The 19,112-nt window shown below is 38.0% G+C and overlaps 1 protein-coding gene across 1 annotated transcript; it reads right to left on the bottom strand.

Annotated features, from left to right (window-relative positions):
- Positions 1-16,338, bottom strand: dipk2b (divergent protein kinase domain 2B). Its single transcript, XM_034011421.2, has 5 exons — positions 16,021-16,338; positions 14,203-14,467; positions 13,322-13,495; positions 11,913-12,201; positions 1-2,827 (listed from the first exon to the last, which is right to left on the bottom strand). The coding sequence occupies exons 1-5, from the start codon at positions 16,251-16,253 to the stop codon at positions 2,481-2,483; spliced, it is 1,308 nt and encodes a 435-aa protein (XP_033867312.1). The 5' UTR covers positions 16,254-16,338; the 3' UTR covers positions 1-2,480.
- Positions 16,339-19,112: the final 2,774 nt, after the last annotated feature.

Here is a 19,112-nt window from a genome sequence, read left to right as displayed (position 1 = left end):
TCTGATTATCATCATGGCTTACTGAAAAGATGAGCCCAGTTTTTTTCATCTCTTTATTGTTGGTGATTGAAAAGCAAGATTCACACAGGTAATTGAGATAACAGTCTGAGGTGGATTTTTTTTTTTAGCTCCAGAAATTGTCTTGTGTGAAATGCTTTTTTGGGTTTCTATTCGCTCAGTTTATTTTACTTGAGTAAACCGGGCTTTTCACCCGACATCATGCAAATGAATCGGAAAGGTGGGGGTTGATATGTAAATTAGCTATGCATAAAGTACTCGTGCTATGTTTGAAGATTACTAGTGAAATTTTGTGAAAATGTGGTTTCCATGCGCAGAGAACTGCTACACGAATGAATCTAAGCTGCTATAATAAAGCAAAATACCCCATGCCTGGTTGGTTAATAATGTGTTTTATAATGATGTGCTTTTTTAATTTAGCAATCTCCAATTACTAGATTATTTTCTCCCAATTTGGCATATCCAATAATTTTTGGGCTCAGCTCACCGCTACCACCCCCACGCTGACTCTGGAGCAGCGACGATGAACACACGCTGTCCTCTAAAGCGTGTGACATCAGCCGACTGTTTTTTTTTTTTCACACTGCAGACTCACCGTGCAGCCACCTCAGAGCTACAGCGTCTGAGGACAACACAGCTCTGGGCAGCTTACAGGCAAGCCCGCAGGCACCTGGCCAGACTACAGGGGTCACTGGTGCGCGGTGAGCCGAGGACACTGGCCGACCTAAGCATTATAGTGGAATTGGTGAAGGAAGATATGCAGCCAAAAAAGAATTGCATATGGCCTCCTGTGCCAGTGAAAAAAAAGATTGCTCTGTATAGGCTGGCATCCTCAGCTGAGTACAGGGTAATTGGCAATGTGTTTGGGGTGCATAAAACCACAGTTCATCGCTGTATTTACAAGTTTGTCAACTTCCTTGTTCAGAGGCACTGCAACACGTACGTAACTATGCCTGATGTAACTGAAGCAAAAAGCATTGCTCTGCGGGACAGTCCTGCTTCTCCCGAATGGCACCTCCTTGCTCGTTCTTGCAGGTAGGACAGTTTCAATTTTTTAAATGTGACCCTAGACTGTGTGCTCTATTCCTCTTTCTGAGAGGGCATCAACCCTTGTTTGTACACATGCTTGTTGCGCTGTTCCGGGCGATCAAGCTGGCTCAACACATCCAAGTCACTAACTATACTTATTAATGCCCGGGTTTCCTCCTCGCTCCAGCGATTTGAGTGGAGGGCGGACACGCGTTGTCTTTGGACATAGCTGGGATCAAACACAAGGGAATTCAGTTACAGACATGTAGTAAGCAGCCCACTTGCTCTTCGTGTTTAACTTTAGCATAGTTTTTACAGCAAGGGTATTCTCAAACAGCTGATTTAATACTAGAACAAGGGCATATAACAGTTCATGGTAAGTGGTTTTATACAGAACTGTAAACCCACAAGAGATATACAACATGACACAGCAAAAAACAATAATAAAAAAGCCGCCCGCATTATCATTAAGGTGAACTACAACACTGCTAACCATAAATCCGCCCATCAGCCACTTACTTTCTGCTGTCTTGGAATCCAAAGTAACAACTGACCTGCTCCCTTGCAATAATTATAGTGATGTCACTTAAGAGTAAACAAGCTGCGGGTTTCCATGCGAAACTGGGCGTTTATTTCCCCATGTTTTTCGTCATTTACACGAGTAAACGAGATTTACCTTAGACCTCTCTTTGGCCGTTTTTTTCAGCCACAAACTTGATTTACACGAGTAATTCTCCCAAACGTGCACACGCATCGCCATTTCACGTGTAAATTAACCCGCATGGAAACCCCATGATTGACTTCTATGTCTGAATTTTATGTTTTTCTTTTAAAGTCTAATTGAAGCGATTACAAGGTTCTCAACCAGGCATGGACTGGGTTCTATTTTTCAATTGCGTTATTGTTCGATCATTAACTGAATGAAGAATACGAAATATATAGTCCTTTCTTCAACTCTCCTGGTCTACGGAATCACCAGATCTGAATCCTTATGGAGAACAGAATTTTCGTTAGTACTTCCAAAACTTCCCAGAAGGATTTTAGTAATCAAGAGAACTTTAACCATCAATTAGCAAAATTATAAATTTAGAAACCTCTGAACTTTCATCCACTAATCAGGAAGCTCCTTTTCAAGGCACGACATTCAGATAGAATGTCTAGAAGTAAAATGGAAGGAAAGCAAAAGTCAAAGCAGCAAGCATTAACTGTTAACTTTTTCAAATACTTTAACGGCATGTATTTCATGTGCATAGATTGTCAGTGGCCCATTTATACAATTTTTGCACTGTTCTCTATCTGGAACATTAATTGCAAAAAACAAGTTGAATATATTACAAGGATAGTAGAGTTATGTTTAATAAATTGTTGCATGTGATACAGTACATGAACAGTACACGTGCCTTCACTTCCCTGCTTGAAGGTTGCCGTCCAAGTCAAAATGCATTGTTATATTTACATTCTGGGTATCTGTAAGCAAAGTGCGGACTGCAAGGGCGCAGTGGTTGGAGCAGGGCCATCAGTGCATTTGCTGCATTTATAATACTGCTGTCAGGGAGCATACTGTTTCCACAAAGACTTATTAGTCTGTCCATTTCATTTTGCAGGTGCTTGTTTTGATTTTGGCTGGGCTGCAACAGTTTTGGAAGAATATCCCTGCAGATTAAGAGCAGGCTTTGTGACTCTCTTACAGTCTGGCAAGGTGGAGAGCTCTTGCAGTTCAAACTCAAACAAGAGAAGACATCCCTGTAATCCTGTAGCCTGTCATTGGACTGATGAAGACCTACAAAAAAAGAAGGGTATTCAAATATAAATTACAGATAGATAGATATCAATTATTCAAATTTTTGTACACCTACATTGCCCTTTTCAGATTTAGCACCTTTTTGTACACAGCCGTTTTTCTTTTTCAAATCGTATATATATATATATAGTTTTATTTTTATTTTTAATATATAAAATAAAATAAACCAATGGAAGATCTGCATTTTCTCCGCGGCAGTCCAATCATAAGTGAGTGAGTGGACAAGTGACATAAACAGTGATGGTCTTGAGTAGGTTTAACCAATGGGAGATTTAAAGATCTGCCCCTTGTTATGCAGGTGTCCAGTCATGAGTGAACAGAGGCGGGACATATACCGCTGAAGGTAGTCTCTGTTTCAGTTGAAGGTCTTGTGAGTTTAACCAATGGGGAAAGTCAAAGAGCTGCCCTGGTTTTGCAGCTGTCCAATCATTAGTGAGCAGAGGCGGGACATAAATATGCTAGGGTGTGCGGTGTAAGAATAGTTGAATTTCGCACGATATTGCTAATATTGTAGAGAGACCATTATTGAGAATTTATATTGAGAATTTCAAAGAAATATTTAGAATTGCTTTTTACAAATTAAAAGTTATCAGACAACGGAGACATCGTAGTTGATTTGGTTATGAATCAAGAAAACTTTCTCAGAAAAACTGGAGATTTTTTTTTTTTTAAACAAAGGGAGGTATACACCACAAATACCCAAACTGACACAGGAAGGGACTCGGCACTTCCAACATTCAAATTATGAAAGGTATCTGTGGCTTACCAGTAGCTGTCAATTAAAAAAATATATATATACTGCTGAAGCTGTCTTTTGATAAGGCGCTATGAAACCGCACTGGCTACAGCAATCTAGGAGAGTTAAGTAAAAAAAAAAAAAAAAATTATATATATATATATATTTTACTCAACTCCTACATGTATTCTCTTGTTTATATATATATATATATATATATATATATATATATATATATATATAAAAACAAGAGAAGACATGTAGGAGTTGAGTAAAAAAAAAATACAGTACTGTGCAAAAGTTTTAGGCAGGTGTGAAAAAATGCTGTAAAGTAAGAATGCTTTCAAAAATAGACATGTTAATAGTTTATATTTATCAATTAACAAAATGCAAAGTGAGTGAACAGAAGAAAAATCTACATCAAATCAATATTTGGTGTGACCACCCTTTGCCTTCAAAACAGCATCAATTCTTCTAGGTACACTTGCACAAAGTCAGGGATTTTGTAGGCATATAGTCAGGTGTATGATTAAACAATTATACCAAACAGGTGCTAATGATCATCAATTCAATATGTAGGTTGAAACACAATCATTAACTGAAACAGAAACAGCTGTGTAGGAGGTATAAAACTGGGTGAGGAACAGCCAAACTCAGCTAACAAGGTGAGGTTGCTGAAGACAGTTTACTGTCAAAAGTCATACACCATGGCAAGACTGAGCACAGCAACAAGACACAAGGTAGTTATACTGCATCAGCAAGGTCTCTCCCAGGCAGAAATTTCAAGGCAGACCGGGGTTTCCAGATGTGCTGTCCAAGCTCTTTTGAAGAAGCACAAAGAAACGGGCAACGTTGAGGACCGTAGACGCAGTGGTCGGCCAAGGAAACTTACTGCAGCAGATGAAAGACACATCATGCTTACTTCCCTTCACAATCGGAAGATGTCCAGCAGTGCCATCAGCTCAGAATTGGCAGAAGACAGTGGGACCCTGGTACACCCATCTACTGTCCGGAGAAGTCTTGTCAGAAGTGGCCTTCATGGAAGACTTGCGGCCAAAAAGCCATACCTCCGACGTGGAAACAAGGCCAAGCGACTCAACTATGCACGAAAACACAGGAACTGGGGTGCAGAAAAATGGCAGCAGGTGCTCTGGACTGATGAGTCAAAATTTGAAATATTTGGCTGTAGCAGAAGGCAGTTTGTTCGCCGAAGGGTTGGAGAGCGGTACACGAATGAGTGTCTGCAGGTAACAGTGAAGCATGGTGGAGGTTCCTTGCAAGTTTGGGGCTGCATTTCTGCAAATGGAGTTGGGGATTTGGTCAGAATTAATGGTCTCCTCAATGCTGAGAAGTACAGGCAGATCCTTATCCATCATGCAATACCATCAGGGAGGCATCTGATTGGCCCCAAATTTATTCTGCAGCATGACAACGACCCCAAACATACAGCGAAAGTCATTAAGAACTATCTTCAGCGTAAAGAAGAACAAGGAGTCCTGGAAGTGATGGTATGGCCCCCACAGAGCCCTGATCTCAACATCATCGAGTCTGTCTGGGATTACATGAAGAGAGAGAAGCAACTGAGGCTGCCTAAATCCACAGAAGAACTGTGGTTAGTTCTCCAAGATGTTTGGGCCAACCTACCTGCCGAGTTCCTTCAAAAACTGTGTGCAAGTGTACCTAGAAGAATTGATGCTGTTTTGAAGGCAAAGGGTGGTCACACCAAATATTGATTTGATGTAGATTTTTCTTCTGTTCACTCACTTTGCATTTTGTTAATTGATAAATATAAACTATTAACATGTCTATTTTTGAAAGCATTCTTACTTTACAGCATTTTTTCACACCTGCCTAAAACTTTTGTACTGTGTGTGTATATATATATATATATATATATATATATATATATATATATATATATATATATATATATATATATATATATATATATAATATATATTTTTACTCAACTCCTACAAGCCTGTGATACAGATTTAGTTCAAGTTCAAATCACCAGTCTGTTCCAGTTTTTTGTCGGTTCACTTTAAGCTTTAGTGTTGCACTTGACAAGCTTCTGATAAAAGGGGCAACAGTACATGCGGTGTGTTTTTTCAATTTAATTGCAGCAAGGTCAGATCACAAGCATATAGGTAGCATAAAGAGCAAATTATCATGGCTATGAAATGCCAGAGTTCTTTTAACAAACTATTCTTGTTGTTTAGATTCACGTTGTATCCTTTACTGTTTCAGTCATCGCTTCCTGGTGACTTTGTAAAAGTTTAAAGCACCAAACCTCTAAGGATAGCTGGAACACCTGAGTGTAACCATGAATATGTCCCCCTGCAACACACTGCCTCTAGTGGCAGTAAGAAATGCACCAGTATTTACATTACATATCTTAGATCCACTAGGTGAAGAGTGCAGAAGGGGGACACGTTAATGGTAACACAGGTATACCAGATAAACTTTGTGGTTAGACATGATTCTGGGAGCTCTATTGAGGCCACAGAGCTGCTTTAAACTTCTGAGTTTTGAATAGTCACCAAGGTGTGATGACTGAAACAAACTTGCAATGTGCATCGACACAACTAGATGAAGTCGAGTACAAACCGCAAATATAACTCTGATATTGCTCTTAATTAACATTGGAGACCAGATACTGAAGATTTTATAGTTCTCTAAACAGCATTGTTGGTGTAAAAGGAAGGCTGCACACTGTAATCTCAACAAGGCAGGATGTTCCCAATTATATTTCTATGCAAGATCAACATGAGAGATTTTGTAATTCATTGGAAAGGTGGGTGGCAGATGTGGTCAAAAAGTGATGACATTTGCAGTATACATTAAGATTTATGTTGAAGGCGAAAATAAAGCAATATAAATTACAAGGAGTAGCAGAGTTTATACATTGTTGCATGTGCTGTGGTATGTGAGCGATACAGCTGCTTTTGGTTCCCTGATTATTTTCTGTTCTTTTTACAATTCGCCCCGTGGATTTTATTTTGGAGGCCATTAAATGGTATTGTTTTGTGACTGAATCCCAATGGAGTTTTCAAGGTTTTCTTACCGTCTTGCAGATAAACAGGGTACATTGTGGTTGTTATTTGGACATTAGCATTTTGTTGTTTTTATTTTTTTACTTTTGGAATTGTACTCTGGCCCTGTTCATTACTGTTTCATATTCCAAACACAGAAGCAAACTGCTTTGCCCTTTTATAATGTATGTATGTGTGTACACACACACACACACACACACACACACACACACATATATATATATATATATAGAGAGAGAGAGAGAGAGTGTGTGTATATATGTATATACATACATACATACATACATACATACATACATACATACATACATACATACAGTCGTAGTCAAAAGTTTTATCCAAAGAATTTGAGGAAAAATCTTTTGTAGCAACAGTTTTGCTTTTGTGGATGAGGAAAAAAGTAATAGAAATAGATGTCTACAATTATTTATTTCAGCAATTTTTTGGAAAAACAAAAATGCTAATTCATAAGTATTCACACCCTGACAAAGAAAATGAAATTAATAGCTAGCTGAGGCACATTTAGCAATAGTAACCTCTTTTAAACGATTGGGATATTTGTCAATGAGCTTTTGGCATGATTCTTTAGTGATTTTTGACCTTTCTTCAATGCAAAATTGTTCCAGTTATTCAAATTCCATGGACTTGTCTTGTGCACAGCCGCCTTCAACTCATACCAAAGATTCTCAATTCGGATTTAGATCGGGACTTTGACTAGGCCATTCCAGAACCTTCATTTTCTTCTTCTTTAACCATTCTGAAGTAGATTTTGATGTGTGCTTTGGATCGTTGTTGTGTTGGAACATCCAGTTGCACTTTAAACCAAGTTTTGCAGTGGAGGGTTGCAGATTATTGGCCAGTATATTTTGGTATGCTATGGAAGCCATTTTACCATGTATTGAAACTAAATTTCCTGCGCCATTAGAGGAAAAACAGCCCCATAGAAAGATATTACCACCTCCATGCTTGACAGTAGGTATGGTGTTCTTTTCTTTGTACGCCTCACCAGACTTTCTCCAAAAGTAACGACTATCAGCGTGACCAAATAGCTCGATATTTGTTTCATCAATCCACAAAATCTTTGACCAGATCTCATATTCATCATTCAAATGCCGTTTTGCAAACTCTAAGCGATTGTCCTTGTGACTTTTTCCTTGGCCTGCGACCATTGAGATCTTCACCATGCAATACTGGACCTATGGTTGAAATGGAAACCCCAGTCCCACTTGCAGCCAATTCACTTTGAATATCTTTGGCAGTCAATCTCGGATTGTTATTAACCTTTCTCACAATTCTTCCAGACTGAGGGAGCGGTGTGACAGCACCATGAGTCTTGTACCTCTTGATAATATAAACAATAGTTGAAATTGGGATACTCAGATGCTTGGAAATCTTCTTGAATCCTTCTCCAGCTTTATGACAATAAATAATTTTCTGCCTAAGGTCTTCAGATAGCTCTTTACTTTTTCCCATATTAACTTATTGGTAATGACAGCAATCATCCTATGCTTAACCCTTTTATACTCTCTAAGAATGTTCACCTATTATCCAGCATTTTCTAGACTTTTCTAGACGAGGATATTGATCCAGATGAAGGAACAGGTAAATCCGAGCAAAAAAAGAACAGGAAATACCAACCCTCTTACTTGGACCTGGGATTTACATGTACTGGTTCTGATGAACATCAGCGACCACAATGTGTTGTTTGTGCGGATGTTTTTGCCAGTGATAGCAAGAAACCAAACAAACTAAAAGTAACGCCATCTGGAGACCAAACACTCTATCTCAAAGATAAGCCACAAGATTTTTTGAACGAAAGCTCTTTCAACTCAAAGGACAGAGGAGGTTAATTGAAGAAAGCAACGGAACACCTGCCAAAGCATGAAGCATTGTAGGCTGTCTCCTACGATTGGTGAAGATCTTGTGCTGCTAGCAGAAATTGAAATGGCATCGATAGTATGTGAAAGGAAAGTTGCTGATCAGTTAAGTCTCATTCCACTATCTGACAAAACGGTTAGCCACAGAATTGCTGATATGGCGGAAGACATTATTATTATTATTATTATTATTATTTATTTCTTAGCAGACGCCCTTATCCAGGGTGACTTACAATTGTTACAAGATATCACATTATACATTATTTCACATTATACAGATATCATATTATTTTTACATACAATTACCCATTTATACAGTTGGGTTTTTACTGGAGCAATTTAGGTAAAGTACCTTGCTCAAGGGTACAACAGCAGTGTCCCCCACTGGGGATTGAACCCACAACCCTCCGGTCAAGAGTCCAGAGCCCTAACCACTACTCCACACTGCTGCCCTTGTTGAATGCAGCAGCTTGTTGAAGCAGTGAGGTAACACCCCTTTTTCCAATGCAGCCCAAATAATGGTTTATGTTCGATACATAAATCATGATGAACTCTCACTCCCCACTTCAACACTTACTCGACCAGCACTTTCAAGTTTTACCGGGCTATTTGACTGACATATTTGACAAGCTCAATGAACTTACATAAGGGTACATAAGGACCTTTTTATTTTATTGTGTTACATGTTCCCATGTGTTGCTATAACTATTTATGTACGGTGTGTGTATTGTTTTAATTTTCTTTTTTTTTTCTTTACATTTTGACCACTTTTTTAAACTTTTAAATTCCATTCCCTGCCTCAAGATGGCTTCCCATGTACCCGCATGGACCGCTTAGAACTACATTTCCCATCATGATGTTCCCATGGGAAAATTTTTTTTTTTTAAATACTGTACTGTTTATTAGAAGGGGAAAGTGCAGATGGGGCATTCACCTCGGAAAGGGGGCACAGCAAAAAAAACGTTTGGGAACCTCTGCATTAGACAGTAACTAAGCGGCATTATAAAGTCAATAGCCAGAAAAAGTAATTATTTCTAACATCTGTTGAAGAAGAACGTTTTGGCAACACAGCAGATGATCAAGATAAATTTGTTGGGTTCACGTTTGAGAAAATCACTCGTAGCAAAATACAACAAAGGAAATAGCTACAGAACAGTATCAAAGAAATATATGGAATACCAAAATCCACAATACGAGCAATAATCAAGTACCACTGAACAAATTCAACTGAAACACTTGAAAGGTGTGGATGTCCAAAGAAACTTACAGGTACAGAAGGTAGGAGAATTGACCAGAGCAGCTAAAAAGAATATTCATAGTCAAGGACTTAAAGAAATATTTAGAAGCATCAGGCATGTGAAAGAGCTGTAGAAACACACCTGAACACAGAAGAGCTGTATGCACTTAAACCAAGAAAATGAATTAAATAAACCATCAATATTTTGCCAAGAAATATGAACAGGAATCTGAAGCATTCTTCAACAAAGTTCTGGAATGGCCTTCACAATTACCGGATCTGAATCCAATAGAAATGCTTTGGACTGAAAAAAGCTGTAGACAAGCACTGCGTATCCAGTCTGTCTGAGCTGAAGGAATTATGCAAGACAGAAGGGGTCCAGATTTCACTAACAAGATGTAACAAGGGGTGCCTTATCCTTGCAGACAAAAGTGGAGGTGTTGAAAGGGTTAGATAATGCACCACTGTACCTGAAAACGAAAGATGTTGATGCAGATCTCAACATTCCCACGAACACTTTTTCAACCATTCTGAAAGACTGGGGTACGATAATACAGGCTGATGATCATCAAGCTGGACTAAAGTAGTCAGTTATTCCGATCTGCTCAATACCTGATGTTGAGGAAACCTTGCTTTTGTGGTTTAAAAATGCCCGTGATCAGAATGGGACATGCACATTTCAATTGCAGTTCATTTGCAATACATACTTTTTAAAAGTTCACTTAGTACAATACTTTTCATTGTTCTGTAATTGAAATTTGATCTGACAGTATGCATTTGGCTTGATAATATGAATTACTGAAAATACTAATTGTTTTGCTAATCCCTTGAAATTTGTATTCATGAGAATTGACTAGATAGATATATTTTATAGATGTTTGCTTTTCAGACAGGAAAGTGATGTAACACCTCTGTCCCTATGGGCTTGATGATTTCCATTGTGATTGTGGAGCCTCGTTCATGAAGATGCAATCAAGGAATAAAAACGGCTACACCGAACACCCAGCACAATGAAGATGACAAAAAGGCATGGATACTTAATGAACAAGAAGCATGTGTTCTGCTCTCTATTTGTGTTTTATTTTGTATTTCACTTGTTTAAGAGGGGGTTAAAAGTTTAGTCTAATTTATTCAACGCACTGTCGAGCCCTTGAAAATGTATATTCCTGCCACAAGCCAGCCTTGATCCCACCCTGTCATCATATGTGGGTATTACCAGGATCAATAGTTTTAATATGCAAAACAAAAAACATGATACGGTTAATTCATTCTCTTTTAAAGAAATACAAATTAAAAACTATTTGTTGTCAAGATCACCAGATCTCAGCAGTTCAATTTGGTGATGTTGACATAACAAGATAATCTTCCATCAAGCTTTGTGAGCTGCCTTCCCTTTGTAATGGAATTTTTATTACACTTGTTTAGCTTGCTCAATAACAAACAAATAGGTTTTAAGATAACAATATAGGTTGTAACGTTAAGTTTAAGTTGAAGCCTGTCCCAAGTCAATAGGACTAACAGGACATGTAATAAGGAAAATAATGACTTATAAAAAGTATAAATTGCATTATACTGAACTGACTGTTCCTTGGAACTCGCGGGGGGGGGGAAATCATCCCCCACTGACGGGTAACAACAACCAATCAGAGACTTACTATTAATCTCCCCATTCGAATGAACCAATGAGGATCTAAAAGTAAACAACTTTGTGGGTAACAAGGCGCAACCAGTTTAAACTAATTTTAGCTGTCATGTCTAGCACAAACTTGTCTTATGACTGTTTTATGATTCTCCGAAATGGAGATAATTTCTTGTTCTATAACCTGACTATGACCCTATATGGTCTCCACTTCTTTTAAGCTAGATAACCAATCCTTATATGGTTACACTGTTTAATTTCCCCCTTTGTATGATGTTCCAGAAAACTATATAAGCTGCATAAAAAATCAGCTGGGTGTGCGATTCTGCTATTGCTAACAGAGTCTGCGTCACTCTGTTGAACGCTCCAGTTTGCAAACTTATCTATTAAAGGTAAATTTCTGTTTGACTCATTTTGTCTCTTGGCACATTTCTTTTCGGGTCTAAAAGGAGATATTGAAATTTCCACTACACCTTGCAACAACAACAAAAAAGGCTATCTACAGCGCAAGCTGCTTACCTTCCTGCTTATCGATGACTCCTATGGTGCTGGCATCTGTGATGAACAGCCGCCCATCCTCGAACATGCCAAACATGTCGTCTCTGACCCCGGTGTAGTAGAGATGGTAGTTGAGCCCGTTTGTTCTCAGAGACTGGGTGACATGTAGGAGCTGGTACGCTAGGTCTGATGTGGTCTCGGGGGAGGAGCCGTAGAACTGCCTGATGGGATTGGTGCTCGCAGATACCATCATTCTCCCACAAGACCCGTAGTATCTTACAAAGGGCCATCCTTCTGTTCCAGGGAAAATCTGATTTTTACAAAACCCAAAAAATTATTATATATATATATATATATAGTGGTGTGCTGATACTTGCATTTTCCCAATAATTACCTTTAAGAAATTTGAAGTTGTTAGGTATTAATTAAATGGAGTAAAATTAGTTAATTAAAAAGTGTCCCTCGGTTATCCATGTTTACACACTTGCTGAGCATCAATCGTTAACAATCTGATTATTAAATATAGATCCTGTCATGATCAAAAGAACTAAAACTAATTTGGATTTCATAAGCCATTATTTTTATTGCTTTCCTTTTATCCTTTTCATATTAATTATTTTTTTCACTCTCCTTAGTTTCCATCATATCTGCAGTGCATTGTAGTACTAGGCAAGGTGTTCTCTGAATAAACTCCACAAACAAATATATATCCCAGTTTCCACAGCAGTAACGCGAGGTAGGTTTAAGGAACATTTACATGATGAATCAGTTGCTTTTGCTAGTTTTGCAATATATTTTCATTGTCGGTTTGAGGCAGTAAAAGTGTCAGCGCCCTCAGGTGAAAGGAAAATGTGATTCCTGTCAGCTTTTAAAAGGAAGTTAATTGCCATTGATTGATACTCAGTTGGTGAATGAAGCTCAGTCTTTCTTGTTTGAAGTCAACACCTTACTAAAGGTGTGTTTTGATTTATTTAATACCTGCTGACGACTAAACATAATTATTAATAAATATGAGTATCGGCACACCCCTAATATATATATATATATATATATATATATATATATATATATATATATATATATATATATATATATATATATAAATAATCTGCTTACCTAATTTTTTTAAACCAAAACTAAACAATGTAGTACGGATTAACATAAACTATGTCAGTATACAGCTTTATATATATATATATATATATATATATATATATATATATATATATATATATATATATATATATATACCGAGCATCAAAATAAACTTCTCACTATTATAACACATCTATTTTTAAAAAAAAATAAGGTCTATAAATCACTCATCCTCGATCATTTATCGTTAACCATGACACGCTTGAGTGACTATGACTAGCATATGCACTTAATCACCTAGTTAGTGATATATATATATATAAAAACCCTGTTACCTGTAGCATTATAGGATGTTGATTGACAGCGAGTGTGTAAAGCAGTCTCAGTTTATCGCGGTCTGTGAAGTGTTTCATTAGAATGCTTCCTGCATCCAGCACCTCAGCGTAACGGCGCACTATGCGATCCAGAAGCCTCTGAGACGGGCATCGCAGCATGGGACTGGATAACCCCTGTCAATAGACAAGGCAATTTCAGTTTTTAGTACATTTCAAATTGCCCAAAAATTATAGCTGTCAACAAACAGAAATCTCGTTCCAACCCTTTTCAAATGTTTTTTTTTGTGAACTTCAAGCCACTGCACTTAGCGACAGTGTGTTACACCTCGGTACCTGGTTTTACTGCTGTTTTTCTCTACAGCAGTTGGAAAAGCAAGACATCATTAATGTATGTTGTAACCGGCAGCTAAAGAAATTGTGATCATGCTGGCAATGCAGAGGAAGACCATTAGCTACAGGCTAATGTGCCTGCAGTGTTATAGTATTTATGTTTATTAGATTAAATGTTATATACAGATACGAACAGTGGCTTTCAAGACCACCAGTATCTCAACTTCAAAGGTAAATTGTAATAAAAAAATTAACATTTAAGTTTCACCGACCCCAGTTTGCACTAGTCTTGGACTACCTAATATTACCTTAAGGTAGTCCAGGATTTGTGCTAATCAGGGTCTGTGAAACCACCTAATTTTTGTTATTTTTTTTTTTTTTTTAAATAACAGTTAATGAACAGCATCAACTCTTGGAATTCAAATAGATCTATTTTATTTATGGCAAACTAGATTGCTGATACAAAGTATTCCCCCATGTAACTTACTGCAATGCCTTCTACTAAATCCTTAAACCATGCTCGCTCCTACTTCTTTGTGAAAGTGGCTCACCTGCACCAGGTCGGGAGTGAGCAAGTTTGAGCTTGTCCACTTTTGAAAGCGTCTGGTGCTTCTCAGCACGTTCTCAATGCTGCAGGTCACCCCCTTCGCTGCAGAGGTGCAGATATTCGTGTCCGACACGTCATGCTTGTATTTTGTGAGCAAGCGAGAAACGACAACTGGTCTCCAATTCTCTGAATCGTCAGTGTAGTTCCCAGGGTAGCTCTTCTTGTAGCTGAGGGGCAGCTTCAGACGTGGAGACAACCAGTTGTGAAACCTGTGAAAGAGGAGACTGGGTTAATATTCCTTCATCTATTGTGTTCAAATCCCTTTCAATTACCTCGCATTTATTTATTCTTGAGCTATTTACCTTGGGATTTCAACTGAACCTTAGATAAATAGCTGGTAATCCATAAAGCAATACATTTCTTAGGCCAGAAAAACATTTTCTGTCAACCTGAATAAGAATTATTGAATTGTTATTTTGGTGTATTAAAATGATCAATCCTGGCAAGACCCACACCCCGGCCTTGTGTTCCCTCTCACTGGAATATAATTAAAGAGAGAGGGCCAAATAGTGTCAAGACACCTTGGTCACTAGCATTAACAAAAAAAAGGTGCTTTTTGTAACAGTACTGAACTGAAATGTGTTATCTGAGTGGCAAGCCATATCTGAAAAGCGTGACAGGGATTGTCTAAAACAACATAAGTGAAATTGCACCGCAATGTATACATGTGTAGAGGATAAAGTGCTCTTTTCACATTGTGCATTTCAAATTCTCCCAGTTCTGAGTTGCTATTGGCTGCACACGCCTTCTAAAAGAGAACATTTAGAAGATACATTTTAGTGTCATCCTTCACCATCTTATTATTTTCTCACTCTAGGAAGAAGTATAACTGCATCTGAAGTAGAAAATAATGTTTTGTATTTATTTGTCAATTGCCCTAGTAAAGAACAGTGTTCCTGGTTATTTAACGGTTTGATAAGTACGGTAACACGTAGACCATGTTGACAGTAAAGTATACAAATCCTAAATGTGACTGTATAAGGGCCCTTCACAGATTCACTGTTTTCAATAGCTCACTTTTTTATGTTTAAGACAGACAATAAAATAGAGGTAGCACTGTAGCATACTAAAAACGCTTGTCATTGAATTCTGCAAGTTCTCTTAGCATTTATACTCTAGAGGGAAGTTTCCTCTGTTTTACTAAACTGACATCAGCCCCAAACAGACACTTCCCTTCATCTATTGTATGTAAACAGGAAAATTAATGCTAGTCTAAAATTGGACTCCGAACAAAACAAGTATTTTAATATTAAAATAACATCTACTTAGAAGCAAATATTCTTTCGGACACTCTCTCACCCAAGACTAGTTTTGTATCCCAGAAAAAAGTTTTAAAAGTAATATCGATTGTATTGCCATTTCTAACTGAAGTTGAAAAAGTTTAGTTTAGTTGTTCAAAGCAATATTTACCTTATTTTTTCAGCAATACTATTTATTTATTTAATATAAATCTAGCTAGACTCAACTTGGAACACTAACAATAATTCTACCTGCAACACAAACTTGCAACAAAAAGTTTTTTGCAAGTTTGTCAAATAGCAGAAAACTTTTCACTGGGACAAAACAGAACTCCAAAGCACATTTTTTTTGTGAAAGTTCAATAATTCGATTAACATAACATTAACATGCATCCAAAGGTTTTAATATATATATATATATATATATATATATATATATATATATATATATATATATAAAGTATATATATTGTGCCTAAAAAAAACATGGTTCAGAATCTAATACATTTTGGGTTTTTTTTTACCTTATTTCTTCCTTGAAGAATTTCTTGCAAATGGATGTGCCGATACAGGCATTACATTTATCCAGTCCCAGGAAGCTCCTGCCGAAACTGTAGACTGGTTTGTGCTGAATTTGGGATGCTGGAGTTGGAGAGAGGGCAACAGCTCCTCCTATATCCCAGCAGTACAAGCTTAAAACCCCAAACTGCAGCAGAACCTTCCACAGAGCCTCAGCTCTCCAACTCTGGAACCCCATGAAGCCTGTTCGATTCTGTCTCACAGTGCTTTCTTATTTTGATTTATTTAAAAAAAAAAAAAAAAAAATAAGAAAAAAACCCCTTCACAAACCCCAGACATTTTTTCACTCCAGTGAGTCCATTCTGAGTGTTTCATACACTGGCACACTGGCCTCTAACACCGCTTTGTCCAATTTGTTCAGTTTCATCTGCGAGGAAATACATGGAGGATATAGATAACATGGTCACTATGGTAACCCTTCCTTACACTGCAGATGTTGCTAACCAATTAAAACCCAGCCCTCACACGTTTCACAAGATAAGAGAACACAAAGGTGGGATATCCTGACTGCTGACACACAGTGGCATATTTCTAGAGGAAGTTCTAGTGGATTTTGGTTGTGTTTTTTTTTCACAGTCACTAGTTTAGAGATTTAGGGGGATGTTTTCCTTCGTTCATCATGCTTGTCATCAAGGGTGAAGTAGCAGTAGATGGGGAAGGGATATATTTGGGTTACTCAGAAGTACTGACGAAAAACTCGCTGACAAACATTTTGATGAGCGGTCTTCATGCAGAAACAATTATAACGACACTATTGCAAGAGACGGTCCTACATGCTGGTTCTCAAGACTGTACATCTTCTCTTAGCAACATTTGCAGAAACATGCTCGTCATATAAAGGCCAGACCATTAAAAGACATACATTGACAACATTACCTTGTATCCACTGGCAGCATTTACAAAACAAATGAGTAGAGTATAGTGCAAATTGATAGAATGCTGCTGGTCAACAAATTGAGCAATTTTACTAATCCCTGACTGAAAGCTGTAATAAAAAAACAGCTTTCCAGGAGCAGTTCTGTGACTCATACCCACTGACACTTTTACAGTCTGTATTTATATAGATCTATTAAAAAGTTAATGTTTGCTGTATTATAGTAAGTTTCTTTAGACACTGAAATACAGAGAAAGTGGCTGAAAAAAACACCTGTGAGTCTATATTTAGGACAGAAACTTAAAGAAATTGTAGGTAACAAAAAAGTTCCATACATTTTCTCCACCATGCACATTTATTCTTTATATAACCCAGAAGTAACTGCTGGAGTGAAATCACCAAGGAGGTATGGCAAGGAAACTGTGAACTTAATGTAGCAGCAGATGAAAATACATGTTTGCTGTAACGTAATTCTTTAAAAACTGCACATTTGAGAGCAATGAAGCGAATGGAAGGGCAAAATGGCTGTGATTTATGGAATTATTTTGTTGGCTACAATCACTTTAATGGAAATTAAGGCTATTTCCACAAATATTCCAATTATTGCACTTCCACTTTGTATGTGTCAAAATAGTTCTTGAAATAATTAACATGTGGGAACAAACTCATTTTTCAATAGTGCTAAAACATCTTCCATGTGGAAACATTGAAACATTAGTTTACTTGACTTTGTTTCTTGTAGTTTTAACAAGTCGCTATACAATGTGGTATTTTACCCAAATTACTTTGTAAACAAAGATCCTCTCTAAACACCACTTATTTCTGTGAGAATAAATCTAGAACAAATCTGTATAATAGATTACAGAACATCAGTTTTTTGCAGTATTAAACATTGTGAAAAATCTGTGAACTTAAGCATTGCAAACTATGTCACAGTTGTTAGGGTCACACAGGAGCAATTAGTTTGTTTCTTAAGCTGCTGGTCTCATGCTGTCTGTCTGTCAAGGACCAGGTGAGTGGGGGGTTTGGGGTTGGCTTGTCATGGTGACCATAGAATGTCCATCTGTACAGCCTGCTGGGGAGAGGGATTATCATGCTTGAACACAAAATGTGCAAAAATGTAGCAGATGAACTGTGGAAGTGACATGCAATATTGGTGGTATCTAAACGCAGTTCCCTTTCAAGTATGACATGTAACCTTTACCTAATGGGTGTTTACCCCCTAAAGACCCTGAAACCTGGATAATCTATACCATGGCTGCACAGCCGAGTCTGTGACGCAGTAATGCCCGCCCCCGAGGGTAAAAGGACTGCGTGCACAGATCTCAGCGCCATTTTTTCTTTCAAGAACTGACCTGACAGGAGAGCCGATTCAGATAAGTTACTTTTTCTGCTATAGATTTTCATATTTATTGTGTTTTTACACAAATTAAAAATGTGGTATTAAAAATAAGAACTGTATTAGTTTTACTAATTACGCGTATTTGTGCAGTACAACCTGTGGTTTATTACGTCCTGCTGCGGCCTTGTGCCCCACATGAAGCCAGCTGCTTGAGTCGCTCCTTCCCGGGGATCAAGCAACGTAAGTAGTCTGACTTTGTGCTGTCCCCCCCAGGCAGCGATAGCTCCGGCTGGAGTTATTTTATTCTTGTTTTGGCTTCGGCCAAAATTACGAGACGGTTTGTATGATTAAAGTGTAACTGGGTGTGTTTTGTTGAGAAATATTTTTCTTTTCTCATTGACTAAGCGCAGGCATGTTTGCAATGTGTGCTGCGGCACAAGTGTAGTGAGAGCAGCGCTGCGCAGGACCAAAAGGCTGCTTCGGTTGTGGTTGCTTGCAATCTGTACCACAGCATCTTGATGCCATTTTGATGCCGACAGCTTTTGCATCACCATTACTCGTGTGAGTACTGACTGAGTGGTTTTGCCAGTAGCTTGCACAGGTGGGCATCCCTGTACAATGCTACCTGCGGTAACTGCGAACTGGCGAACCCGTACCATACCGGTGTCATAGGAAATAAGTTGACCGCGCAAGCTGTGTGGTCCAGTGGTTAAAGAAAAGGGCTTGTAACCAGGAGGTCCCTGGTTCAAATCCCACCTCACCCACTGACTCACTGTGTGACCCTGAGCAAGTCACTTAACCTCCTTGTGCTCCGTCTTTCG

Source organism: Acipenser ruthenus, chromosome 8 (genome assembly GCF_902713425.1).
Source record: "Acipenser ruthenus chromosome 8, fAciRut3.2 maternal haplotype, whole genome shotgun sequence".
In the NCBI taxonomy this organism is placed as follows: Eukaryota; Metazoa; Chordata; class Actinopteri; order Acipenseriformes; family Acipenseridae; genus Acipenser; species Acipenser ruthenus.
Note: the sequence above shows the minus strand (reverse complement) of the source record. Positions and strands in the feature narration are given on the sequence as shown.

Coding starts and splice junctions, on each gene's coding strand:
- dipk2b (XM_034011421.2), bottom strand. CDS start 16,253: ATGGGGTTCCAGAGTTGGAGAGCTGAGGCTCTGTGGAAGGTTCTGCTG. Junction 14,468..16,020: donor TTCTTCAAGGAAGAAATAAG/GTAAAAAAAAAC, acceptor CCTCTTTCACAG/GTTTCACAACTGGTTGTCTC. Junction 13,496..14,202: donor TCACTCCCGACCTGGTGCAG/GTGAGCCACTTT, acceptor GTCTATTGACAG/GGGTTATCCAGTCCCATGCT.